The sequence below is a fragment of the Crocodylus porosus genome, unplaced genomic scaffold (genome assembly GCF_001723895.1).
Source record: "Crocodylus porosus isolate Cpor-Errol unplaced genomic scaffold, CroPor_comp1, whole genome shotgun sequence".
Lineage (NCBI taxonomy): Eukaryota > Metazoa > Chordata > Crocodylia > Crocodylidae > Crocodylus > Crocodylus porosus.
The window spans coordinates 8,299,597-8,326,865 of record NW_017728935.1 but is presented as its reverse complement, the minus strand read 5'-3'; the positions used below and the strand labels follow the sequence as shown (position 1 = coordinate 8,326,865).

Below are 27,269 nucleotides of genomic sequence, written 5' to 3'. Positions count from 1 at the left end.
ACCCCAGCTGACTTCCTGCCCTTTGGGCAGGGGGCTGGACTCGATGATCTCCCGAGGTCCCTTCCAGCCCTAATGCCTATGAAATCTATTGCTGACAACTAATGGGGAGTCTCCTCTAGGGGCACGTGCTGTGCAGTTCTGCATGTCTGTGGAGTGCACTGTGAAAGGGGCAGAGAGATGCCATCAGTGAAATAGGCAATTTGTTCTATAATCAGTTTACTTTATTTTCTCATTCATGAAAATTAAATCCTGCAGCGACTTAGAAAGGCCATTACTACCTCCTCGTGCTAAACAAACACACACCAGACTCTCTCATTATCCTCCCTGAGTTCTGTACACCGGAATAAATGGGAATCTTAAGATAGTCTGGAGAAAGACAGGGCTTTAATGCATGCGTGGCATAGACTGTTATGGACATCCTGTCAGTGAAGAGTCTTCACACACAGTTCATGGAGTGATGACTGCATTACTTTTCCACGGCACCGTTATCCCCAAAGATTGCGAAGTAACTGCACGTCTTCAACAATGAAATGCAGCCACTTCTGGAGTGGAACAGAATGGCTCAAGCCTTTACAGGCTAGATTCAAACTGGTTCTCCAGGTACCTGTACTGAGGTGGTGGTGATGGCGGTCACATCACTTCCCAAGAAAGTAGGAGACCTGGTTCTGGGCCCTCAGAGGACAAGGCTACGGGTAAGGCTAGGTGGAGGTCCTTGTCATCCCTCCCGTTGAAGCTGGCCCACTGGGTAGCCAAGAGAGCAGAGCCCTGGCGCCAGAAGGAAAGCAAGCCAAAGTCACTCTGTGGCCCAGTGAGGACTCCTCTGGAAGCAGCGAGTCCCAGGTTCTGGTCCCTGCTCACAGCATCATTTCCCTTTTTCTTTTGGGACGGCGGTTGTCTAATGCAAAAGGCCTAAGCAATGCTGGCAGCGGGCAAGATGGAGCCTGCCTCTGTAGCCTAGTGGTAACAGTACCCCACTGCTACCCTTGGGCAAAACTACCCTACCACAGTGGGGCACTTCCCGTACCTAAGCATTACAGGATTTGACCCAACAGGAACAACAGTGAGGGTCTTATCATCTGAAAACCTTTCATGACCATCGCATATTACAAACACGTGTAACGTTATCAACATTAATCCATCTGGCCGTCAGCCAGACCCGGATGGTTGTTGATGGTGTAAATCTGGAATTCAGTGGCTGATGCCAGTGGCACTGCTCTTCGCTTACACCAGTAGAAAGGAAGATAGAATTTGGCCCTCAGAAATCAAACACAGAAAGGACAAACTGAACCAAAGCTGGGCTCTTCTCACCGGTGAGTTCCCATGACCTGACCTTTGGTCCCGTCTCTTGGGTTGTATGAATTCATTTGAAGCCTGTGTCTTGGCCTGCATTTTGTAAAGTGCCGTGACATTTCCAGCACCCAGATTACCATCAATAATAAATGAAAGCCCAGCAGTTCAGATCAGCCTGCTCTTCTTCAGTAAACATCCCTGTGCATTGCCTAGCTGAGGTGTAGACACGCTTCCTCCTATAGGAATACAGGGGACCTCTGTCTTGTCATCCCCGATAGATTGAGATAGTACCACCCCACCCCACCCCACAGCAGTCTAGATGTAACACTTCCCCATGCCCCTTCCCAGATGACAGCAAGTGCTCTAGCTGACAAGTGACCTTAAAGTTAAGGATAACAAAGGTTTCCAGTAAATCCAAACACACCATTTCACAATGGGAGAGTTAATCTTGTTGCATTTAGGTTTTTCCTTCTTGCAAATTCTTTTCCAGGGTAATTGCAAAGACTTGCCCAATACCTACATATTCAACAAACATATTACGCCAACACTTAGGTCTAAATCCAAACCTCATTGAAGCCAATGGAAAGTAACCTACTGCCTTCAATGGGCTTTAAAACAGGTCCCCAACACGATCCAGCTCTTCGAGTCTGTGCACTGAAAGGTTGGGACTGCAGTGGGGAAAATGGGGATGGTTCAGTTTTCTTTTATTTCTTTCAAAGACCCGCAAGCAGTGCTGAAAGCAGCAACAGACACAATCAGGTGCAAAGACATCCCTGCAAAAGCAATAATAATTCAAACCAAAACGCTAAGGAGTCAGAACAGCACTGAAATCTGGCGCTCTATTAAGCTCTCATTCCAGCCCCCTGATTCAGCATCTCACATGTGGAAATGACATTATCCGCACACAGTGGACATCAAAGAGGGAATGGATCCCACATTCTGGGAAGCTAATAGGATTTACTTGGTTCTATCACTCCACTGGGATGGGACGCAAGAATATATTTATGTATCTACATCCCTCTTTGTCTGCATGTTTTATACATTTACAGACGCATCTGCTAGCCATAAACCTTACACACACATGCATGCACAAGCTTAGCCCTCTCACGTGCATTCGTATCATGTTATAGGCCTGACTTGAATCTCCAGGGGTGCATCTACATGTTCATTAATGCGCAGGGCTTACCACGCATTTAATTTAGTACTTGTATAATCAAGTACTAAATCAATGCGCAGTACCCAAAGTTACTGCGCAGTAGCACTGGCGAACGCCTTTTTAGTGATGCTACTGTGCAGTAGCCTAATACTACCGCACAAGAGTGTATTAACACTGCCCATGATGCGATGTGCTACTGCGTAGTATTATTAGCCTACTGTGCAGTCAGTGTCTCGTGTAGACATGCCCCAGAAGTAGGGAAATTCAGACTTAGGGCTTCATCTGTTCCACCCTGGGGATCAGAGCAATGCTGAATGGCTACAAGGTCCCTGCAGGGCCTCTACTTAAAAAGGCCTTGCTTTGGGTGAGGTGTAGGTGAGACCCAGGACTTTGCATTTTCAGCCCCTCGAGCAGGGAGATTTAACCACGCGACTCCTGCTGATATTCGCTGAAGACACAGGCTAAAAGAACTGCTGAGGAAACAGCAGTTCATTGCTTTAACTCGTACAGCGTAGATCACCTGGATTTCGTTTGGCTCCTAAGGGAGACACTGCGCTAGGGGCGAGAGGTTTTTGGCTGATGGAAGATGCCCTCAGTCGGGGAGCTCCACTCTGCGTGAAAGGCGTCGTGGGGGCCTGTGCTTATTGCGCCGATGAACCCGGATCAAATGGGCTGAGTTGACAAGTTTTCAAGGGCCAGCACCGGAGACTCAGCCTGAGATCTGAGAACAAAGCCAGGCTCCATCTCGTACGTCACGGCTGGAAAGAGGTTTGGTGGAGCAAGTGCCATTCCTCAGCAACATCAGGTGCCCCTTGGTGCTCAGAGACCTCTCTTGCCTTTCCCCAGCTGCCTACACACAGATGTGACTCTAAACACAAGCAGAGATTAAGTCTGTGGAAAATGAAGATGCTCATTTTGCACCATTGCCCTCCAGGAACGGCAGATTAAGGGCTTTGGGCACCATTCCTTCTTCGATAAGCACTGGAAAATCCAACCAGCACCCAAGGAAGTGAACCGAGGGAATCCAAGGAGATCTCTGCAGGGCACAGCAACAGAGGGGCACTCGGCTCCATTTATTTTAAATCTTGTAGAGAACAGCAGATAAAGCGAAATTAAACCTAAAAGCTCGAGAGGGTCTCCACACCTGTATGAATGCAGTGGACGATGCTGAGTTCCTGCACGGAGGGGCATGCCTGTGTGCTTCTGTGTGTGCCCCCTCCTTGCATGGAGCCCATTTGGGTTGAAATATCATTCTTTATGGTCTGATTCCACAGATAAGAAACCCTTTGTTATGAAGGGAAAGAAGCCGGCGAGCACGAACGTTTAGCCAATACATCAGGTCAGAACGCAGCGGGAACGCCGTCCTCTGAATTGTTCTGAGCGAGGAAACTCTTTACCAGACATTTACTCAATTCCACGTATTAGCAGGAGCGAAGTGCCCAGAATAAAGGCAGCAGAAATACACGGCACATACAAGCAGTAATTCCTCTGCTTTCAACAAGCAAATAAATTATCCATCGGTAGCTAGGTTTGCATGTGTGAGGAGGAGCCGTGCAGAGCAACGAACCATCTGTCTCGTCAAAGGCAATCACCAGAATGGCACCAGCCATCACACAGCATCCACTGGTAGGAAACAGCATCGAAGCAGCCCATTTCAGCTGTCGGAAACTACCCTCCCCGGCTGGGTGGGTTTGGGATATCAGTAGTGCGATCAACGACCGCAAAGTCCAGGGAAGGGAGTAAAAGCTGAGCAGGAAGGGAGAGAAGAAAGGAATCACATCACCACAGAGGAGCAAATACCAAGATTATTGCTCCCTCTTGCTACCTTGAAAGGTAATGACTTGGTCTTGTATCAGGCTGGTAATGCTCCTGTTCTGTCTCCACGGGGGAGTTTTCCTTGGGCATCTTCACTCTCTGCTGCTCCAGACACTTCCTTGAGGGTGCGGCGTCAGCGCCTTCCCCGTTACTCTTGAGCAAGGCAGCACCTGTTCCCAATTACGCTTGCCCTTCTCATCACAGCTGAAGTTTCCCACCGATGTACATACACATGCAAGTAATTTCTGCTCCTTGTCTTGTGTCTACAAGTCTCCTGGCATCGCTTTAACCAGAAAGGCACTTGGATTGTTTAAGCTTCACGCTGCTTGTTGATTCAGTGAGCTTCCAACGGCAATGAAGGAAACTCGATGCTCTTCCTTTCCTCGGTGGCTTATTCTCTTCCATCTCATTTCCTTTCAGGCTGCATGACAGCCATTTAACCCTGCTTTCTGCAAGTTGCCCACCACCCATATTCCCCACCTATTTGTGTCTTCCCTGAGAAAAGGGAAAACATGGTGAGCGGGAAAGGAGAGAAGAAAAGAATCACATTGCCTGAGAGGAGCCAAAGGCTCGTTGCTCTTCCTCCTCGGTGCTGCAGACTGATTTCTCTCCTCACTGAGTCCTTTTGAGCCCTCCACTCTCCACCTGACAGGACCTTGCACCCCTGTCTCTGCCTTCTGGCTAATGCTGGCCTCCTTGCTCTCATGGCGCCATGCATGTCCCACCGTGGTCTGTATGGGTGCTCCCATTGCTCCTGACAGCATTTCATCCTTTTCCCACTCTCGGAGCCACTTGTAATTTCTAAATCACTGTCTAATGCCCTCCTCTTGTCTGCGCCTACCTGACTTGTGCTCAGGAAGGCGTTTTCGTGACACTGTCTGAAGGACACCCTGTAAAGCCATGTCTGCTGCACAGGCAGTAAAGGCACAGACCAGAACCCTGCCTGGATCACAGACATTACTACAATTATTGTCTCTAATGGCAGCCACAGCTGTGCTTGGCGCCTCCCAAATGCAGCAAGGATGTGATCTCTGCCCAGCAGAGCTTACAGGCTGACGGCAGACGCAACAATATGCTTTGAAGTGTTGTTCTGGTTACCAATCTGTGAGCCCGTGCGGTGTCTGTAATGGAAGAAGATAGCATTGAGGAAGCTAATGAAAGCCACAACGTGGCCTTGTTCCAGTTCTGCTGAAGTGGGGCTACTTCTTTATTGGAAATCAGTAGGAGCATGGCTATTTCTTCTGCTGAGGAAGCAGAAACCCCAAGTCAAAGGAGACAGAAACACCCAAGCCTCTAGGATCCCTTTCCACAGCACTTGCACAAGGCTGGGCAAACTGGTCAGCAAGAGCCTGCTTCCATCAACAGTCCTGGAACTGGCATCCCAACTCCTCCTAAGCATTAGCAGACCAGGGCTCAAGTCACAGAGCTTGAATCTCGACTCGGTTCTCTTCCCCAAAGCCTGGGGCTGTTCCAGCTCTGACTGCTATGCAATCATGGTAGAAAGCACAAAGCTCAGATCTGGCGGCACAGCCCAGCGAACAGGACCCTGCGATCTGGCCACCAGCACTGCAGCTGACCTGCCGTTAGGCCATTTGCAGACCCCGCTGCGACCCAGCTGTAGAATAGGGTCACCGAATCTTACTCATCTTTGCAATGGTCTGGGAGACACTCGTATGCAAAGCGTTAGCCAAGTGGCGGTTACTGCCGGACCCGAAAGTGCTTCCTAACCCAATCCCAGTACCTCTGAAACATTGATCCTTCCCTCCTGAAACGAGCAGGTGGTGGGGTCGTGAGTGCAGAGGTTCCGATACTTGCACCAGTGGCAGCGGAAAGCGCTGTTCACGCAGGACAGACACCTGCAGAGACAGAGAGAGAAAGGAAGACCGCGTCACAGAGGTTGTCGTTGGGTCATACACTCGGTATTGCAAGAGAGACCTACCTGGAGATGCTGGTTTATACACAGAGATGTTCCTTCATGCAGAAAAATGAAACAAATCTCCAGAGAGTCGGGGACCCAACCAGCAGCATGCCCGGCAGCCTTGCCTCATTTGCTTGCTCTTATTTACTTCTGCATCTCTAAATAGTTTTGCCTATTAAGTGTGGAAGCTCTTTGGGGCTGGGACTGGTATCATTATATATCCACAGAATGCCTAGGGGGGCTTGTGGGGGCTACACAAGTAAGCAGTGGTAATGCAGTGTTGAGTGTGACAAACTGAGCACTCACAAGAGGGGGTGAAAGGGTTCTCCACTTGTGCTCATGCCCAAAAATATAGTCAGTCTTGAAATGACCTGCCAGTTAAATCAACATATAGTACATTACAAGCTGCATTTTCTTATAAAATGTTAGCTTTTGGTCCTAGGTATATGTATATCGATATGGATATAGTAACATCTTCAGACCTACTCTCTCTCTATATATGTCTCTCTCTCTCTGTCTTTATATATATATATAAAGGCATATATATATATATATATATATATATATATATACCAAAGAATAATATAAAACATCTTCAGGCCTTCTCTCTCTATATATACATACACACAGAGTAGGTCTGAAGATGTTAGTATGTGTGTGTGCACATGTGTGTGCGTGCACACGTCCTGGCTTGATTTTAAGTCTCAAGCGGATCTACAAAATAAGCCAAGTTTGAAAGAAGTGCACTCCGTTGTTTTAAGGTAAGAAGGTTTAACCTGAGCGGCTCCTGAGAAACAGAAAGGTTCACAACGGCAGTTGTTATTTGCAGAAATGCTTCCCCCGGGCTTGGGAGCCCTGGGATGCATCTTGGTGATTTTCTCACCTCAAGCACTTAAAAGCAGGGATGTGCACACCCTCCAAAGGCCCTGGCACCTTAGCTCGTACTGAATGCGTGGGGATTATGGCAGCAGTAATAACTTAGCACCATCTAGTGGGTCCGGCAAACTGAGGTCAGCTCAGGCTCTGTCACTCCACTCTTCCACATACAAGCTAGTCTCATGTATTTGTCCCCGCTGCAGAGAAAGCTCTAGCTGATGTTTTGCACGGAGTTATTTAAAGAACAGCTGATCCTGAAGGAAAATCTTTGAAAAACATTTACATTACAGGCATTTTTGCTTCTTCAACATGGTTTATTTTTTTCCCCTCTTTATTGTACAATACTGGGAAGCATCTGCCTGAAAACAGGCTCATTTCTTCCAAACAGCGGAGATGACATCATTGTAGCTTATGAATTCAGCTGCTCTGGCTGATGATTTTCTCCATCTGATGTCATAATTCTCGGGTTGTGACATCATATTCATTCCCATTGCAATCAATGGTAAGATCACAAAATGCTGTGACCTAAGGTGGGCTTTAAAGGATTGAAAGGAAACATAGATTCAGGATCTGGGCAAACAGCAGAGCCCTCTCTCTGCAATGCCAGAGTTGGGGAAGATGGGAAGGGTTGCCTGCCTCTGTGCACCTGGGAAGTTCTTGGCTTGCAGTCCTCCAAGGGAAAGGGTTTGGGCTTCTTACTGTGACTGAATGGGTTTTACACCCCTTTTTGTGCTGCCTGCCAGCTGGGCAGGGAGGCAATGGCCTGTTATTTTCTCTCGCAAGTTGCAGTGACTAAAATGCATCTTTAATAGCTTCCCCTTTTCATAACGCAATTGTATTTCCCTTCTTATGCATCTGTCGTGACCTTAATAGCTAAGGAGGCTTATTCTAATCATGCAAATGCAAATCTGGGTAGGAATATCAAGCGCGGCAAGCTCATTTAATTACTCATTTATTTGACCCATTTCTATCTCCATTTTGGTTTGCAGCATTTCCCCTGCCCCTGCCTTGAACCTGGGCTTTTGCTTTCCTGTTGGGCACTGAAGCGCTCTCAGCGCATTTTAAGCACTGCTGGGATTTCAGGAGCTCTGTGGCACTAGCCCCATGGGCTGGTTTAGCAAAACCACTCTGCTCAGACAGCATCCTCCTGTTTGCACCAGTCTCAAACCTCCAATGTCCTCTGGCCTGCTACGAAGCCTCAAGCAAACTTAGTGATTGGCACATCGGGTGCAGCAAGGGAGAGGTCTCCGGCGGGGGCATCTGGGGGAGCTCTTGGGAGACTCATGAAGTAATTGTCAAGGGCTGACACGAGCTGCAAATGCCATTTCCACCCCAGGCCAGCTACTCGGCAAGACAAGGGACCAGTTTCCTTTCTCGAAACATCCCCCCTCCTGAGACAAAGTGCACATAGCACCTGGCACGTACAATGTGCGCGCAAAAGTGCACAGAGGCATAATCCGGCGTACCAAATGAACTGTACCCTGGAGAAAGCAAAGCCATTCCCCACAGCAGGATGCAGCCAGAGGGGCACATCTGGCCCGCTCTCCTTGCCTCTGCAGGACCCAAAGGCTGCAAAGCAAAGTGAAAAGCAGGGGGAACTCTGCCCAGGTTTCCTGACATGATATATCTCCAGCCAAATGAGTAAGAATTCAGGGAAGAGAAGCCAAACTGATTACGGTACCAGAAAGTTGACTCAGGAGGAGGGGGAGGAAAGCAAGCTACTTCCACAGCGCTTGGCTAAAGGACAGTGAAGCAGGGACATGACTGTCTAGCAGCATTTGAAAGGTGTTAACAGAAGCGGGGACAGGGACTGTTTTGGGAAGGGTGGAAAGGGGCTGTCAGCAGAAGTAATGAGATCCATCCATCATGGGACACATACAGCCCCTATGGCTATAGTACCTCGGCTGAAACTAAAGGCAAAACACAGACTGAGTGCCAGGGAAAACCTGCACAAGAGCCAAGCCTACCGGAGCATGGGATTTCCAAGGGTGGGAGTGGGAGCCCGTGGCTTGGCACGTCCAAAGCTAGGCGGGACGGATGAAGGCAGAAGGCAAAGCGGGGGCCGAGTCTGCATGGACAGTCCCACGGGTCAGGCAGGGCAGGACAGGCTAACAGCCGCCGCGCTTCTGCAGCTGCCCTGCTCCCGGCAGCACTGAGCACAGGGAGTCAGGCTTGCCCCGGGGTGTCCCGTGCTCTGCACTCGTCTCTTTTGGAGGATCCAGACTTGCTTGTTTTTGCCTCGGGAGAAATCCAAAAACACTTGGGGAGCGTGCACATAAAGCACCCCAGGCCAGACAGCTCTGCGTGTCCTGAGGGCTTGGGGCGGGGAGGGGAAGGGTCAGTGGTGGGGGAGTTGCTGCGATGCTCAGCTGCTTCCCGAGCACAGACAAGCGCCTGCCTGCCCCACGGCAGCTCCTGGCACCTGCCAGCCGCTCCGGGAACCGCACAGCACGAAGCTGGATGGAGCCCCAAGTGCCGTGAGCTCCTCTAGCCCAGCCGCAGGGCGAAGAGCCGCAGCAAAGGAGGCTTCTCTGGTACAAACTCTGTTCCTAGGAAACACTGCCCCTGGCCCTGCCGCTCCAGCCCCCGCCGCTGCCCTCCTGGCACCCCTCTCCTTCCTGTCCTTTTGCAGAACTGGGCACTGCACTTTCCTGGCTGCTGGGGATGAAAAGGCTCCCGTGTCTACGATGGGTGCTCCGAATCGGCCTCCGCAGACATTCCTGGGTGTTTTCCTCCCCAGCCCCGCCGGTGAGTAGGGAGAGCTGTGCTCACAGTTGCAGGATCATGCAGCTTGGGGGCACCAGCAGGTTAAGCTTTTCTCAGACATCCCTTCTCCGGGAAGGCACAGCAACCTCTGTGCGCGCGCACATACGCCGAGATCTCCGGGCTCCCTCCCTAGCCCCCAGGGATCAGACTGTCAGCATCAGGCAAGCCGGAAAGGGCCAGAGGGCTCCTGCCAGCCAGGGCCCAAGCTCCAGATCCCCGCTCATCCCCCTTCCCCGCTGGGACTCCCTGTGCTCCTCCTCGCACGTGGTGCCTTTGCCCATCTCGGTGACACAAGAAGAGCTCCCAAGCCACAAGTGGCACACCCAGCAGCAGCTGTGGCTTCAGGCATAGGGCACGGGTACAGCTTGGGAAAAATCCTGGATTTGGGTAAGCGCATTGCAAAGCTCACAGAGACCCCCATTCTCCCACCTGTGGAGACAAGGGGCCGCGCACTGCGTGGCTTAGCGAGAACCAGGGGGCTGGGGAAGAGGGAAGGCAGGAGAGGGGCGACTTACAGCTGGTGGGCGCTGCAGTTGTAGAATTTGAACTCTGTGCTGACGAACGTCTTGCCCGTCTCCTTGGATTTCAGCTGGAGCTCCAACGCAAACCAGTCTGGAGAAGGGAAGAGGAAGAGACGGGTGTCACTCCAGCAGTGGCACAGGCTGCACCCTCGACCCTTGGTGCATCCACCTCCTGGGCGGGTGCAGGCCCCACGGGTGCATCAGGAGCCCGGCCTAGCCTGTGACCTGAGAGTCTGGTCCCCCCTGCAGCTAAAATCTTCCAACGATGCAGAACCACAGCTCAGGCCCTCTGAACAGCCAGTCTGCACCAGGCCCGGTCCTAGCCCACCTCTTAGGGCCTAAGTGAAGTTAGCAGCCTAGGAGTGAACCTGCTCCGCCCTGCTCGATCCCTAAAAAAGGAGTTCATGCAAGAAGAAGATGGGTCTCCTCCTACTTGCTGCCTTTTGTGACTCAGGTAAAGGCTATGGTGCTGGTGTGTTATAGAAGTAGCGGGGTTCAAGTTTTCCCAGGGACTTGGGCAGGGTGGGATAGGATCATACTTAGGCCCCCGAGGGCTTTCCGGGCAACCTGCCAGTTTTGTTTCATGGCTGGTCAGTCGAGTCTGGTAGCAAAGCCCTATAAGGCCTTTCTCCAGAGTCCCTCCAAATGGATTTGATGGTGAGAGGCAAAAATATCTTCTAGATCCAGCATTCAAACACCACCTCAGGTCACCAGTGAAGTCAGCCTGACGGCCTCAGGCCAGTCCTTAAAGAGTGCTTGCTTTGAGCATAAACTTGCAATCAATCATCGCCGTCTACCCTGAAGCACAGCCCGGGACTGGAAGGGGCTGGGCCTCGGAGGTGAGGAGCGAAGGGCATTAACAGAGCATTTTCAAAGGATCACCAATGGAGTAAGCGTGATTACACCGCACTGGCTAAGCCAGCCTGGAGCATGCTTTTATTCAGTCGCCCGGCGTCCTCCCAGGCTTTCAGCCCCTCGCTTTCTCCAGCACTCAAACTGAATGTAACATTTTACAAATAGGAAAATATCAGCAGGGAAGCTCAGCTGACACCTGGAAGGAGGCCAAGGGGAAAATGAGTTTTAAGCAAGTAGCATTTGGGTTATGGAGAGAGAGAAACTATGACAGTGGTGACATTAATGAAGAAACAACCCAAAGATCAGAAGCAAAAAATAGAAACCCTAGCCACCCACTTGCCGTCCTGGAGTCAAGCCTCAGCGTGGCAGCCCCGACATGCCCCCCCCCCTGACGAGCATGACAGAAGAGGGGGCTACCTGGCTCAGGTCCGTTACCACAACACAACCACCTCCAGCAGTTTTCCTGGCTGGCGTTTTGCCACCCGGCATCCTTGGGGCTCCGGCCGGATAGCTCCGGGCACCCAGCGAGGGCCTGCTCTGTCCGGCAGCTCCCCCTGCGCCGGCTCGCGTGAGCGCATGCTCAGAGCCCATAGGCCAGCCGCTCACCTTGGTCCACAGGGATGGTGGGGACATCTTTAGCTGCTGGCGAGACGCAGATGACTTGGCTGCCCAGCACTTGGCCTTCCACCTCGGTGAGGTTCCCAAAGAGGCAGGTGATCCCAGCCGAGAGATCGGGGGCATAGCTCACCAGCAGGCGCAGCTGGAGCAAGGAAAACAGAGCGGGGAGAAACAACGAAGAATTAATTAGCAACCAGGATGTCCTGCCTTGCCTTCATGTGTGCAGCACCCACTGCCTCTCTGTGCAACAGCAGACCCGTTAGCGTGTCAGCCCCACACAGAGAAGGAGCTGGCTTGCAAGCTAGGGTTTGATTTCTACCATAACCAGCACAGGAAAAAGCAAGAGAAAAACAGGGGATGCCCAATGCCCATATTGATCCTTCAATAGTTTCCAGGCCACTGAAGAAGGGGTGGGAAGGGATCAGAGACCCTGCAGGGTGTGCGTGACCCCTGCCCCAATGCATGTGAGAGGGAGATCCCTTGCACCCCATGTGCACAGGGCAGCAACCCACCTGCCTCCACCGCCTCCACAATAGCCTCAGCAAGGCTCCATGGACCTTGCTCCCTGCCCCCGATGCCAAGCTGTGTGCAGTAGTGCTAATGGTTCCCCGCACTGACCCCTTCCACCTTAGCAAGAAAAGTTGCGGAGGAAAAGTGGCCCTTTGACGCGGCTTTGAAGCACACGCGCGACTTTGCCGTTTGTAGTTCTCCCCACGGTCAAGCTACCTCCCCAGTCTGGCTGCGTGGCTGCATCAGGACCTACCGGGAGGCTGTGCTCGGACACCGAGATGCTGCTGGGCTGCACGGTGATGCTCATGCACTGAGCAATGCTGTCGGCAAATCGGTACGGCTCGTCTGCGCGCTCGCAGCTGTCCCTCGGGGAACACCTGAGACACAACCACGCCTGCGTCGGTGCCCAGGGACACCTAGTGAACCTGGCTCTGCCGGGGGAGTGGGGGCGATACCAGATTGGAGTGCGGTGCGTGGGCAGCGGCACGCAAATGCAGCGCAGGGCTGGCTCGGGAAGGGCAAGAGCCGGGTGTGCTGATGGAGACCCAAGCACTTGAACACCAGGCTCCTAGGCTGGGCAAAATGCACGACTGGGGACTTTGTGCGGACAACAGAGAGAGCCCCAACGGAGACAGCCCAGCCTGATGCATGCCTGGAGCACCCCCTGCTCCCATGACTGCAGCCGGATCTGTGGGTGCTCAGCACCTGTGGAAAGCTGGCCCAGCACCTCCGCTCAGCTCAGGCCTGTGGCGCCTCATTCCCAAGAGCAATAAATTCATTACTCAATAACAAGCAACAAAAGGCAGTGATGGGCCAGCATCTGCATTTTAATTACTGAAAAACCCAATGGTTAATTAATCTCCTCCTGAAGCTGATGTGCGGGAAGCTGGCCTCGCTTATCCCCAGCCTGGAGACACTGGAGTTAAGCTCGGTGTTCATGGCTGAGCCTCCCCCAGCTCTCGGCCCACCACTTCCTCCTCAAAAAGCAACCAGGAGGTGTGCCAAGCTGCATGATGAGTGCTGCTGCCAGCATGGGCTGCGCCGTGTGCTCGGCACTGGGCTCACCCCCAAAGTCATTAAGTCCAGGACCTCTGAGCGGACTGAAATCATGATTCAGAATGACAGCTGCTCTCGGTATGGCAAAAGGTGGAGTGAAGCGCTTAATCGACCCTACCACCGCCCTCTGGCCCAGCATCGGAGATGAAGGCCTAGGAATAGAAATGCTCCTTCACAGCACAAAAAACCAGCCCATGCAACTCGCTGCAGCCAGTGACCACTATTATCCGTACTATGTACAGCATGGCCAGAGGAGAAGACAAGGCAAGGTGCTGGCGAGCTCACTGGGAGACCTAAATGCAAAAAGCTCACGGCTCTGCTCTGCTGTGTTTAAGGCTGAGTTTGGGAGTGTGGTCCGTGTCCTGCCGACACGGCCACGGGTGATCGGCTGCCAGACGCATGCCTAGGAGAAGTGTGGACTCCTCACCTCTATGCTGACTTTTTCAATGGCGTTACCGGGCTGTCCTCAACCTTCACTCATCATTCTTCTCATTTCGACCGAAAGCAATGAATGGCCTCACAGGGAAAAGCCCCTTATGACAGACACCAGCCCCCAGGACCCCTGTGATGTGTTTTTTAACATCTATTTGGCTGCATTTGTGAATGTAAGCAACCAAGTGTGGTTATCTGACTTCTGCCATTAGGACCCGAGTCAGTGGAAAAGGGAACTTAACAAAAAAGGGTCTTTTATTGTTTTCTTCTGCTTTCGCTAGGGCTGGATGCAGTTGTAGGCAGAGCTATAAGTGAGCAGACATGCTGCTTGCTCCACAGAGAGTCTTAATCTTCCCGTGCCAAACCTCTTCTCCATGAGGTGACAAGAGCCTGGCAAAATTGGGACTTCAAACGCTGCGCAGCTAAGCGATCTTCATTACTGAGAAGCCATTTGCTTCTGAATAAGAAAAGCCCTCTGAGGTTGCCACTTTCCCTTTCCAAACGGCAGCTCTGATACCTGGCAATTGATGCAGCTGTTCCCTTCACCCTCCCCTCCTTCCTTTTTCTGGAATATAATGGACCTAAATATGAATGCTGCCAAAGGAAAGAATTATTGAGTTTTAAGTGAATCTGTAAGATAGCTCTAAAGTGAGCTCTTGACTAGAGCCTTTATCTCATTGACTCGCTGGAACGGCTCTTTTTTATCATACTATTTATGGCAACAGCCTTAACAGAGATAAATAGGTCTGTAGACAATAACATACTTGTAAAGAGCAGCATATGGAAGAGGACTGCAGGTTTCAAATCTCGCTGGGCCAAAGAGACTCTTTAACGAATCTCCTTCCTACCTCCCAAAGAGAGGAGCTGCTGGAAGAGGAGCACAATTAACTCCTTCCATCCAGCGAATGTAGGGCAAGCCCAGTCCAAGCTGGGATTCGAGTTGCTGGACCTGGGGCAGGCTGCTCGTTCTTTGGGGCGTTACCCAATGAATCCAATTTCCAATTTTTGCTTGGTGAACTGAGAAGTTTTGCAAAAGAAAACCCATTTCTCCTTCTTTTTTCTGTGAGGTTTTTCGAACCTTACTTTATGCCCCAGGTTCCTTAGACCCATCTGCAACGTGTTTGCACAGCGAGTGCAGGGTCCTTCTCCGCCGACTGGTCCACCGCCCTTCAGCTACCACAGCCTACCGCTCTAGCTCTCCTAGATCAAGTCCTAGCCGCCTGCGCTTGGATGCTGCAGCTCCCAGGTCCCTACCCCGGATGCCCACGCAAGGTCATTGCAAAGGCGCTGACACTTGACCGTGAGATGTATGAGCTACTGCTGATATCCCAGGCTAAGCTCCCATCTGCCGTGTTGTTACAGCCCTTGTTCTAAGTGCGATGGCTTGTTTTGGCGTCAAAGCTATTGAGAAAAATGCAGAGCAAGAAAAGCCAACGCACAAAAGCCAGAGGTGTCCAAGTCAGAAACTTCCAAGGGCTCTGGCTTGGATCATGTCACTTCCTTGCCAGGGAATGTTAATTCTCCATGCTTCAGAGAGACATTTATGATTCCCCACTCATTTCTTTCCCCTGGGGCCCTCCTGATTTTGGCAGAATATTGCACCCCGCAAGATGGAGGCAAGAAAACCCGAGCCTGGAAATACCGAAGAAACAGAACAGCTGGTCAGTCTGTAAGCGCTGCAGGCTTTCTGTGGGCCTTGGCAGGGTCTGAGACATACTGGGGGTACTAGAAAGTACCTAGAATAATACCAGGTTGAGGGGGGAGCCTACAGTGGAAGTGCTTTCTGATCCACTGCAACAGGAAGCCAGGCTCAAACCTCGCTCGCCTCCACTCCAATTTAAATTTTAGGCCTACCCCTTGCTGCTTCCATTTCCACCCCTGCATGCCTCCCAGCACCTCTGCTGGAGACTAACCAGCATCTGTGTGGAAAAGCATTAGTTCGACTCACGTCACCCCAGACGCTCCCACCACTGCTCCCCTCCTGCTTCTTGGACTCGTGCTGCTGGACACGTGTAAATAGGGCCCGCGCTATCACAACCTTTCTCTAGTGACCAGGTGGGTATACAGAGGCCTGGGTCTGCTGCAAGCAAGCAGCTCCTGCTTTTAGATCCAGAGCTCACAGGTTTAAACCTTGCAAACAACTTGGCCACAGACATAATTAGGTTTAGACTGTAAGCATCTGTGTGTATACGATGCCAAGTACAACGAAGCATCAGTCCCTGACTGGGGCCTTGAGGTGCAACTGTGATAGAAATATGAAACAGTAGATAATATCAACCATAACGAGCCGCGGACACTTGGCTTCACGGCCGTGGCGGGCACAGGATTTGGATCTTCCTGCTTCAGACGAACCTGATCTTAAATACAGTGTCTATGCCACACGCCTCTGACTCCATCTGGGAAAAGGGGTCACACGTGTGCTCCAGCTCACAGCACGGCGGCTCTTTCCAATGCCCAAGCCTTTGCTGGCTCGAGGCTGGCCAAGGAAGCTGTATGCTAAGCACCTGCAAATTCAAGCACTTGTTTGTGTTCCTTGAGCCCGCAAAACTACCCAGAAATCCTACGCGGTCAAGCCATCTGATGGGCTCCCCTGCTCTCCTTCCCTGCCTCTGCCTCCGCCAAGGACACGGTATTAAAGCAAAGGGTGTTTCAAGCTATCCTGGCATTTCTCTTTCCCAGCAGAGGTGTACAGGCAAAGATATTAGCTGGTGGGAAAGACAGTTTGGACCAAGACTCATGGTTAGTTTTCGCTGCATCCCAACTGGCTCACGTACCCGCTGCCCAAACTGTGCTCTTTCTTTCTCTCCGTGTCACACTTCCCGGCCCCCCCACCCCCGTTTGTGTTTCTCTTTTATCAATCCTCCATGAATGCAGCGTGAACGGCACATCTTGACCCGTGACCTCCCCGCTGAACACAGCAGCAGCTGGTCCATCTGGCAGGAGCGAAATGTAAAAATTAGAGGCGAGAGATGACAAATGAAATACAAACGCTCTGGCGTTGGGGGCCTCCGCGCAACGATGACAGTGGCTTCATGAGCAGCCAGATAAACTCCATTATTTACAGCTTAAGACAAGGGCTAAAAAAAAAAAAAAAAAAAAAAGATCTTTGCACCGAGCAGGCGGTGGGAAGGCCGAGCGGTTCCCAGGGAGGATGGAGAGGTACCAGGCAGGGAAAACATGGCACGGTCTCCTGCGTACCGCAGGCCGAGGGCCAACTTCACATCCTTAGCTCAATGCAGGGTCTGGCTCTCCTGGGCTCCCAGCTGTGCTCAGCCCTTTATCTTGCCTGTATGTGTGCGGCATTGCCTAGCGTGAGCTCCCTTGCTATAAGCCACCAGTCTCCGTGCTTGACTGGGTGAGAGAGGAGGCCTGGGAACCAGGAGTCCTCACTTCTGCTCCTCCCCCATCACTGACCTGGTGCGTGACCCAGGGAAAAACGTCGTCACAATTATTAGAGCCCCACTGCGCAAGGCGCTGCGCGTGCATGTAGCAGGACAGAGACCCCTCACTGCACACGTTCAGTGACACGGCAGACAAAGGGTGGGAGAAAGGACGTCTCTTTGTCCCTGGATGCTAAGCTTTTCTCTCTGCAAAAGGCGGATGTTAATTCTTCCCTGCCTCCCCCATGAGCTGTGAAACTTAATTCATTAGGGTTATTACGGTGCTCAGTGGGCCTTGGCGGGAAGGTACCACAGGAGCGCCAAGGTTTCTTGTGACTGTGCGTGCAAACCCACGTGCAGGCCCTGGCTCGGCCGCTTGTTCCAGCCAAGCTCGGCGGTAAATCGCCCTGTCTGGGGTGATCGCACCCTGCAGCTTTTGCTGACCAGTCACGTCAGGGCTTTTTCACCTGGATTTTGAGATCCCTGTATAACAGATCTTCCTTAGCCATGGGGGCAGTTTGTATTTGTTCTGCCGATACGCTCTCTGAGTCCTTAATGCCACCAGCCTTACTGGGACCAGGAGCCAGGGCAAACCGCTGCACCAAGGCTGGGCTGGCCACACAGGTTTGCAGGTCCTAGGCTGCTGGAGACGATGGACAGTTTCACCGAGGGTTGGGCGGGCCAGCCTTCAAGGTAAAAGCAAGGAGGACAAAGGGAATGGGGCGGGAGGGGCGAGGGCCACCCCGTGCCCCCAGTGCCGAACAACGGCATCTCTCGCTCATACGGCACAGGCGTGGGACAGCAGACGAGCCGGCCCCGGGACCGCTTCTTTCCATAAAGCTCCCCTGGCTGTGGCCAGGACGGCTGGAAATTCAGCAAACTGCCCACAAGCTGTGATGGGGAAGTTAGGTCCGAAACCACACCAGTCCCCGATCCAGTCCAGATTTTGCATCCGAGCCTTTATTCCTCTCTTCCTTCTGGCCCTCCTAACACCTGCTGCTTCGGCATGTGGCCAACAGCGATTGTGTGGGCCCCTGAACTCTGCGCCTCTGCCTCCGCCCTGATTTCCATGCATTTAATGGCAGCGCTTTGCCGGCTGGCACGGGGCCGAAGGGCTTTCGATTCCTTTCCATCGGTGCCCTCTAGATCTCTCCCCCCACCGACTCCGAGTGCCGGGTTCCCCTTCCGCTTTAGGAAGCGATCGTTATTGTGGCATAAGGAGAGAGGCCGAGCACAGGCACCTCCTGAATTCAGGCTGTTTCCTGAAGCTCCCCGGAAAAAAGCCCCACAACTTTACTCCTTTGTGTCCGTGGACGTGAGTTAGGGCTCAGCCCAGCGCAGAGCCCCCGGCGAGCTCTCGGTTTCCTTGCTTTGCTGGATTTCAGCCAGCGACAGAAGAGCGGGGCATGCCGTTTCCAGGAATTGCAGAGCAGTATTTAAACCGTCTCGCCCAGCGGCAAAGAACGCACCCAGTTCTCTGCTAGGGACCTGTTGCGAAACACCGGCGCGGTCAAAAATGGGCAGGGACTCTGGTAAAGAGCTGGACCTCGCGGGGTCCGTGCCGAAGCGATTCAGTTCACGTGGTTTCAAGCCCCTGACATGGGCTTTGGGTTGGATTTATTCCACCTTGCCCACCTGCAGGGGCACCTTTTCTTTTCTTGTCCTTTTTAAGGCAGTGGTTGCCCATGGCATTCGCCCTGCAGGATAGGGAATGCCTCCCCAGGAAAGCAAGAGCCAGGGTGGTATTGTTTTCTTTCAAAGTGGAGGCAGGGGCATTTGGGAGGCTTTCAGGGATGCTCCTGTGATAACCAGTGGCCGTGCAAGGCCACCAGCTACTGAGGGACTTACGTGTGGTGAAGAGTGCACCAGCCGCAGTGAGGGTCTCCCGAGCTCAGACATTCCCCGCAGGTTGTGTACTGCTCACACGACTCAACCGGGACTCTGGACACCTGGAAAGAAAGCAAAACACCCACCTTCAATCCAGTCTCACTCCTCTTACAAACAGGCAGTAAACAGGCAAAGGAAAAAGCAGCCCCTGGCGCCTCTGCAACAACTTTTATTTGAGTATTGCAAAGCCATTCACAAACTTCAGTTTGCTAAGACTCACAAATCCCTGCAGGGTTGGAAATCGAAAGAAAAAAACTATATTTTAGAAACTGAGGCACCGAGATGTTACATGATTTGGCTGAAGGCACACAGCAAGAGCTGAGTACAGAACCCGGTCCTGGGCTTTACCCCACTCCAGAAATTGCCTCTGAGCTTCCTTTCTCACCAAAAAGGTCCCAGAAAGAGAGTACAATCCACTTCTCCCAGATTAAGGGTAACTGCATTTCACACAGGTTGGGGAAAAGTGTCTTTGAGGGTGGAGGGAAAGAGCTCTGCCGCAAAGCGAAGGCAGGGCAGTGTCTGCGGGAAGGGGGAGTCCATGCTCTCTGGGCTCAGTCCTAGCCTGCTCCGAGTGCACACACACATTTCACATTTGCCCTCCTTGTGCCCCCCGGCTACTGCAGCACAATGTTTGAACACGATGGGATAATTCTCGGCCTATCGCTACTGTCTGCAACGACACATGGCTGAGATAAAGTTGATCGGCTCTCCAGCTTCCAGGCATGGGTAGGTAGCTGCTGCATCAGGAATTATTGCATTGCACTGAAAATATCACAACTATATCACAGTGGTCTTTGCCTCCCTTAGCAACGCTGGTGAGGGGAATGGGAGAGGTGAGCTTGTGCTGGACTAAAGGCCCACTGGCCAGATCTACCGTGGTAATCCTATGCACCACGCCGGAGGAAACTGCTCATATGCCTCATGGGGGTCTGCAAAACAGAATAAATGTCACTTGGGTGGGTTCACATGAGCAGAACTTGTTTCCATGAGTTTCCTAGGGGAGGAGCAGACCTTGGGGACCCTTTCAGTACAGACTTCGCAATACTGAGCAGGACATGCTAAAATAACAGAAGTTGCAATTCTGTTTTCTACTATCACTGACAGACTTTGTCAGATAAGGGACCGAAAATTTCTTAAATCAGACAGTGGGGCTGCATGGCTTGCTAGGGTGGGTAAACCTGGAGTTACTGGTGCAGCAGAGACAGGAAACTGGGGAACAGGTTACAAAAAATCAGGAGGCATCTGACCACTGGTAGTCACTGCTTGCAGATGCAATGAGATCCCAAGTGATTTGTCATCATTAAAGGCCCCTGTAATATGGTTACAAGGTGAAGGCTTTAATCTCAGTGTCACTGTCAGACTCCAGTCAGGTTAGTTCACTTTCACTTTTCAAATCCCTTCCCTGAAACTTCAGTCGGAGTTGGTGTGTTTCTGCACTTCCTGTCCCAAACCCACCACATGATATTGGTGCTCTTTTTTGCACACTTATCGTGTACCATCCCCAGAAGGCCTTATATTTCAGCTGCGGACTCAATGCCACAAGATATCAACGAGGCCAAGACTGTAGCAGGAATAAGCATGAGAAATGGGCATCACATGGAGAACAATATGTGATCCGAAACAACCAGTTCATGTCTGCTCCTGGACATAATCCAGCCCCCATACTAATAGGGTCAGAAGGAGACACTCACTGAGGTCAGGTTATCTGCCCACTCTTAGGTACTTTATACCTTCCCCTGAAGCATCTGGAGCTGTCCTCAATTGGAGGAAGACTCTAGTTTTAGATGAAGCACTGCTCTAATCCTGTACAATAATTCCTGTGTTCCCATCAAGCACGGCTAGCCCATTGATTCAAAGGGCATATACTCATTAGAACGCACTTTAAAATCCCTTGAGATGAAAGGTGATGTGCACATATTTTTATTACTGTATAATTTAACAATTGCTATTACCTATCAGGGCATATCTCCGCATCAGTGATGCAGACAGACCATTTACAGCAAATATGACATAAAGCCAGGACTGCATGCCTCAAAGGCCTAGAGAGGGTGGTGGTCAGGACTCAGCCCGTGCAGACAGACTATACAGCAGTCTGGGATAAGCCCTTCAGAGCTGGTCTGGACTGCACTGGTGCTATGTCTCTGCTAGTGCATCACCACGGGCTCTCTTTAGCAGCCAAGAGGCAGGGTCCTAGTCCAAGCAGCAGTTCCCAAAACCACTTCTCACATTTCAGATGGTCCAAGATGGGATGTAAGTGACCGGCACCCAAAAACTGCTTTTGAACTTGTTGCTTTTGAGCTGGGACTTGCGAGATGTACTTGAGCAGGGCAGTCATCCAAAGCAAATCCACAACATATAATCCGTGAGCTTTTGTCTGAGTCGGGAAGCTGAATTATAGCCTAGTGATGGTCACTCCTCCCAAGCAGAGATCCTATCTTACTGAAACACTGCCAGTCCTTCTTTTCCAGGATAAGACCAGAGGCCACGGTGTACTGTACTATATCACCTACTCCCTTGCTGCAGATGAGATCCTATGCCATTCTCTTCCCTGTCCCCGGAGGTGAGACTCTGAAGGTACGGTTGTTACTTCTAGACAGAGCAATGGCTTTTGGGTGCTATATGCGATGGCTTGATCTTTGCCTTGTGTGCACTTTATTGCAGTCACTGAGCCAAGGTGTTTTTCACCAGTGCAATCTAATGGAAAATCCTAAACTGGAGGCATTCTGTGTTCATTTGTAAAGATGTAAAAGAGGAAACAAGATGCAGAGCACCACAGAACCAAGTCCCACGTGCCCGATTCACTCTTATATTCCAGTGTGACCCCGAGGTAATTGCTGATGGTTTTAATGGAGCTGCATCAGTACAGAACCAGTCAGACAGTGGTGCATCAGGCCTGGGAGTCCATGTGGATGTGGACACCAGGTCCCCCAAGTGAGGATTTTTATTGTGTGTAAATGCCAGGGCTTTCCATTACCCAAAGGGAAAAATTCATGTAAGAAACAAACAAAACAACAAACAACTAAAAACACTAAACTAAAAAAACCCCCCCAAAACCCCAAACTACTTGGTTGCGTATCCAGAGCTGCAATAAGGAATTCCAGGGAGAAGGAGCCCTGAAGGTAAAGATGAAAGTGAACAGAAAAAGCAGCTTTTAAGTTCAAAAAAGAAAAAGAAAGGAGAGGAGAGGAAAGAATAGTAATAACAAAAAAGCCCTGCCTGCCCAAGTAGGGCTGCGGAGAAGGTTTCTGATTCCTGGGCCTGTTCGCCTCTCCCATGCCAGTGCGCTGCCTGCCGTGCTCTGGCGTGTCCGGCACCACGGCCAGTGGGCGCCCCCCCGCCCCGCCGTGCAAACAGAGCCCCTGTGCAGAGAAAACTAGAGCCAAGTGCGCCGCTCCTTTCCTTGGGTTGCTGGCCCCTTGTGAGTGATGTCTGCAACTGGCTGCAAATTAAAACAACTGTCTGCATTACACTCGCTCTGTCTGTCAAAACAGCGCCCAGCTCTCAGCAGCTGGGGAGTGAGGGCCTGAAAGGAAGCTGTGTCTCTCTCAACAAAGGCCACTTTCATGCCAAGTGCTGTTGATATAGTGAGAACCCAGTTCCCCTCTGAACATGAAACCAATAGGGCTGCTATTCTTCTTGTTTCCTGCGCCCTACTTAACAGCTTTAAAAAAAATTGTGTGTTGTGTTGTGTTTGCATGTGTGTATTTGCGTGTGTGTGTGCATCTGAGCAGGGCCAAAAAGACTAGAGGGTATTTTCAGTCCAAGAAGCCTGGTATAAGCCAGCGTGATGATCTTGGAGGCCTCTGGGTCACACTCAAGGGTGAGTTAAGCAGGGGTAGAAGGTCCATACTAGGTGTGCAGTCACCAAGCTGTATGCGGATGGCACTCATTTAGCATTTTAGCACCATACATGTATTTACAGTGCCAACTTGGCACAACAGGGCCAAGGTTTGGTGGTGCCTCTGAGTCCTACTGCTCTAGCAACAGAACAAGCACCCCCAAGCACAGCTGACAGCTACACAGTAGTCCCAACTCGGCCATGGCCAAGTTCAACTCATTGTAGGAAGAGCCTGTACATATGTTGCCTATCTAGGTCTGGTTAAGACCGCCAGCACCATAAATGACTTAAAATACACAAATTTTAAAGGTAAAATATGCCACTGGATAGAATATCCTTGTGGCATATGGAAAGCCTGGTGAAAATTCCTGATAAATGAACGCATGCTGGCTGTCAGCTGAGGGGTTTAAACTAAGCTGTGTTTCTTTTCAGTGTCTCAGGTACTCTGTCCTGCCATGGCGGGGGGTCGGACTTGGTGATCTGCTCAGGTCCCTCCCGACCCGACCAACTATGAAACTATAAGTGGGTGAGGGAGGGAAAAGGAACTTCTAAACCCAACAGGACGGCCCAGAAAGCTAAGTACTTCTGTCCCAAAGGTGAAAGCCTTCTTCCCACTCCCAGCCATGGCTCCTGGGTAAGATACCCGTCCCCGCAACCATCCCAGTTTCCCAGTGGCGACGCAGGAGCTAAAGTGAATGCAAGCAAAGAGCCCATCGGGCACTGGGCGGTGATGGGAGCAGAGCAGTGCGAGGAAGAGCAGAGCTGGCCCAGGGACGAGACTCCTGCGCCCTGTGCTGGGGGGTCTGCGAGTGCCTGAGAAGGTGGATGGCCGGGCAGCTCCGTGTTTAATTAAGGTGCAAGGGGTCGGGGAGGGCGTGTTTGGATTCGCTTTGCATGCATCCGAGTCTGCTCCGGGAAGTGCCTGCAAAAGGTGAATCAGGCATTACAACAACGTGGGTTTGAAATGATAAAATACTTTGCATTTTTTGCCTTTCATCTTAGGACCTCAAACCCCTTTACAGGCATTAGATTAGGCCTCACAACCCTGCAGGGGGGCTGCTAGGCCTGGCACCCTGCTGGGCCCAGCCACTACAAAGTAATTGTTCCTGTGGGTTTGTGTGGGTTAACGTCAGACAAGGCTACTGAGCTCTTGAAGGAGGGGTATGCTTCCCTCTTGGAGAGGCATTTACGTCCGAACTCCTCTCTGCAACACAGAGAATACAGCTACCCCCCTTTCTGCTCTCTCCCACGCGGGCTCCCCAAAGCAGCGAGACTCTCTCTAAGATTCCCCATATGAAATCAATGGGCATCCAGCTAATGCTAGTCCCACCTGGGAGTTCAGGAATCAATCTATACTGTTCATATGAAATTAGCAGGTGGGAATGATTTGTTACTCATCAGTATTGGCAGAAGTCATGGGCAACTGGTCAGTGCATGAGAGCACTGGGGTTCAGGAAAAACAGGTTACTGGGGCTCTACCCAACGTGTTGCAGACTACAAACCTGCTCCAAGGTGCATTAATGCCCATGGAAAGGCTCAAATTGACATCAGTGGGAATTGGATGGGATCCTAATCTCATTCAGATATATTCTCCGCATTGGTCCCTTCCATAAGCTGCAATGTAAAGATTTATAGAACCCACTTCTATGAATCTACAATACATTTACATGCAGTTTAATCTCCTTTTCATGTTTGTGAAGTGCTGCGTGCTCTTAGGGTGCTCTATAAATAACAAACACCAATAACAATACTTACAAGTAATTTATATGGTGAATTTGGACTCTCTTTCTGCTCGTAAAACACCCGCGAGGAAACAAGAACTTCAGCAAACATGTTTGTTACTCAAAATTATTTGATAATTCTTTTAAATTTATGTGTCTATTTTGCACAGTTCATGGATTCACAGATCTTGAGGTGTTTAGGCCAAACGAGACCATTTAATCAAACAAGCCTGCCTGCCTGCCAAAGACGGACCAAAGAATTGTTCCCAGGCATCCCTGGAATTAGTAAGCTGTTTTCTGCAAACTATTTAGCTTATGCTCATTAGCTAAGCATACTTTGAATATCTGTCTCAGTGCTGGATAGATACAGAGGATGTCTTGAGGCCCCTCACAATCCTGTATTTTTATGACTTCTCAAATAAGTGCACTGCTTTTGCACCAGTTCCCTGAGTGGAGGAGTGACTACACAATCTGGAGTGAATCTACCTTTCATTTTCCTGAAGTATTAGGGAACTAGGCTTCAAAATTTGCTCTCTGCAAAGGCTCAGGCCAGGAAACTTCAATTGCTATAACATCCAAAGAAATGTTCACAAGAAGAAAACAAAACGAGTGTGAACACAGCTGATGTAAAGTCATTTGAACATCTGGGTGAACACCAGAGGAACATGTTAGCGATATTTGCTCAGTTCTCACCAGACTAATACAGGATCCACCATTCCTGCAGCAAACTACCCAAATATCCTAACAATTCTTGCGCATGGGAAACACAACATCTACGTTCTGCCGGAAAAGCCCCGAAACACCCCCACCGCTCCCGTTCCTGGCGGGCACTATCATATATCCTGACATGGCTCTGAAAGCTTAGGTTCTCCTTCGAGACACCGAGGGAAGAAAAACTCCAATTCTCCTGCTCCTTCTGGAGGCCGGGTAGAACAACTCATTTGTGTTTTAATTGTTTTCAAACTGTTCTCTGCCAGCCTAATTATCCTTATGAGACCAACGCGTTTGTGCGTGTGAAATGACGCATTGGGGGAGAAGGGAAATTAAGGAACATCGTGTTTCAGACATGCGGCTGTCTGCAGGCCAAGGGAGAAACAACATGGATCAGGGCTGCTTTAGGAAACAAAGGGAGGACAAGATCAGGGAGCAAAAAAAAAATAAAAAAATTCAGAAAACAAATGTTAGATACAAAATGCTGCGGTGAAAGGACAGCAACACCTGGCAAACCCCTGCAAGCTCAGCCACAAGCAATGGCTGGCCCGGCAGGCCACCGCAGAGCCTCGCAGGAGATGAAGGTTGGATTTCTGAGCCCCGTCTCGTTTCTCCAGCTAGCAGAGCCATGAAGCAACGTCTTGAAGTGAGTTTATCTTCCCCCCCTTTCTGCCACCAGCAGCGATCACAAAAAAAAAGTAAGAGGAAGGAGCAAGATGCAGAAGCAATGATTAAAAAGAAAACAAAAAGCACGCAGAAAAGGAGCGGGGCAGAGAAAGGAAGAAAGGAAACGAGAAGAAAGAAGTGCAAGAAAGAAAAGCAGAAGCAAAGGAGAGACAGGAAGAGGGGGGAAAAAAGGGCGAGATGATGGACTTGTGCTTACTGCACACCTGCGTCTACCTGCCCCCGCTTGCAAGGCAGGCGTTCTTCGACAGGGACGGGTGACCGACCGGCTTTTGGGGGGAAAGAGGGAGCGCGCGCAAGCTGCTCTTCTCCACGGCTAGAGGAGAGGGGCAGGGGCGCGGGCATCAACAGAACGGCGCCTGCAGATTTTATGGCCCCCGGTGGCACGAGCAAGGAGTGAAACGCGTTTCTGTCTGTAACCAGACACGGCAGAACTAACCACGTCCAGAGCTGCTTGCTTCACACGGCGACAAAGAGCCCCGAACCCGTCCGCAACAAGGCCCCGGGAAGAAGAGAGGGAGGGCGACGGGGAAAACAACTCCTCTCCTTCGTGCCTGCGGTTGACACGGCACGTCTGCTGCCGAGTTTTTCACTTCCCTAATTATGAACCTACTTCCCAGTAATTAAATGATAAAGTCTCATTGCTGCTTTCCTTGACTGGGTGACCTGTACTGTTATTTGTATTTGGTAAAAATCAATGAGAGTCTTTCCAAAGCCCCTTAAATTTCACATGTGCACGTACCGCAGCCATAAACCAGGAACGTGAGAACGCGGGCAACCATCTGGTTCCAAATAAATGCATAAACAAATAAATAAAGGCAAAAGTTTCCACATTTTACGGCTGCTACGGACACGAGCACCTGACCTCTGCGACTAGGAGCCAGCCCACGGGGCGGCCCGGCAGTATGGTGTGCTGCCTGGAGACCCATCGGGGGTAGTGGAGTTCAAACAGAAAATCTATTTTTAATGACTTTGGGGAGTGCTGTGGAGATGCGGAGTAATTCACTGTAATTAAAGCTATCTATCACTCAGTGAGCAGGAGCTGAAAGTTGATGAACTTTACAATGAGGTTTTTTTTTCCCCTCTTCTTCATTCACAAAAACATGGCCATGTGCTCCAGAAGGAATCATAAAAGAAATAATAAAAAAAAAAAAAGGGGGAAGAGCTCATCCGTTCCAGCTGTTAATTTTTCAGGATGCCAGCATGCAAAGCTGGCAGAAAGAACGAACAAACCA

General features: G+C 50.9%; 1 protein-coding gene across 1 annotated transcript in view; it reads right to left on the bottom strand.

The window, feature by feature from the left end:
- The window catches only part of PLXNA2 (plexin A2), a 264,936-nt gene that overhangs the window by 78,984 nt on the left and 158,683 nt on the right, over positions 1 to 27,269 (bottom strand). The window contains exons 5-9 of the mRNA XM_019546861.1: positions 19,042 to 19,142; positions 12,579 to 12,702; positions 11,804 to 11,957; positions 10,337 to 10,433; positions 6,003 to 6,117 (exon numbers count right to left, since the gene is read on the bottom strand). Coding sequence (XP_019402406.1) covers positions 6,003 to 6,117; positions 10,337 to 10,433; positions 11,804 to 11,957; positions 12,579 to 12,702; positions 19,042 to 19,142 — 591 coding nt within the window. The remainder of the gene's footprint in view (positions 1 to 6,002; positions 6,118 to 10,336; positions 10,434 to 11,803; positions 11,958 to 12,578; positions 12,703 to 19,041; positions 19,143 to 27,269) is intronic.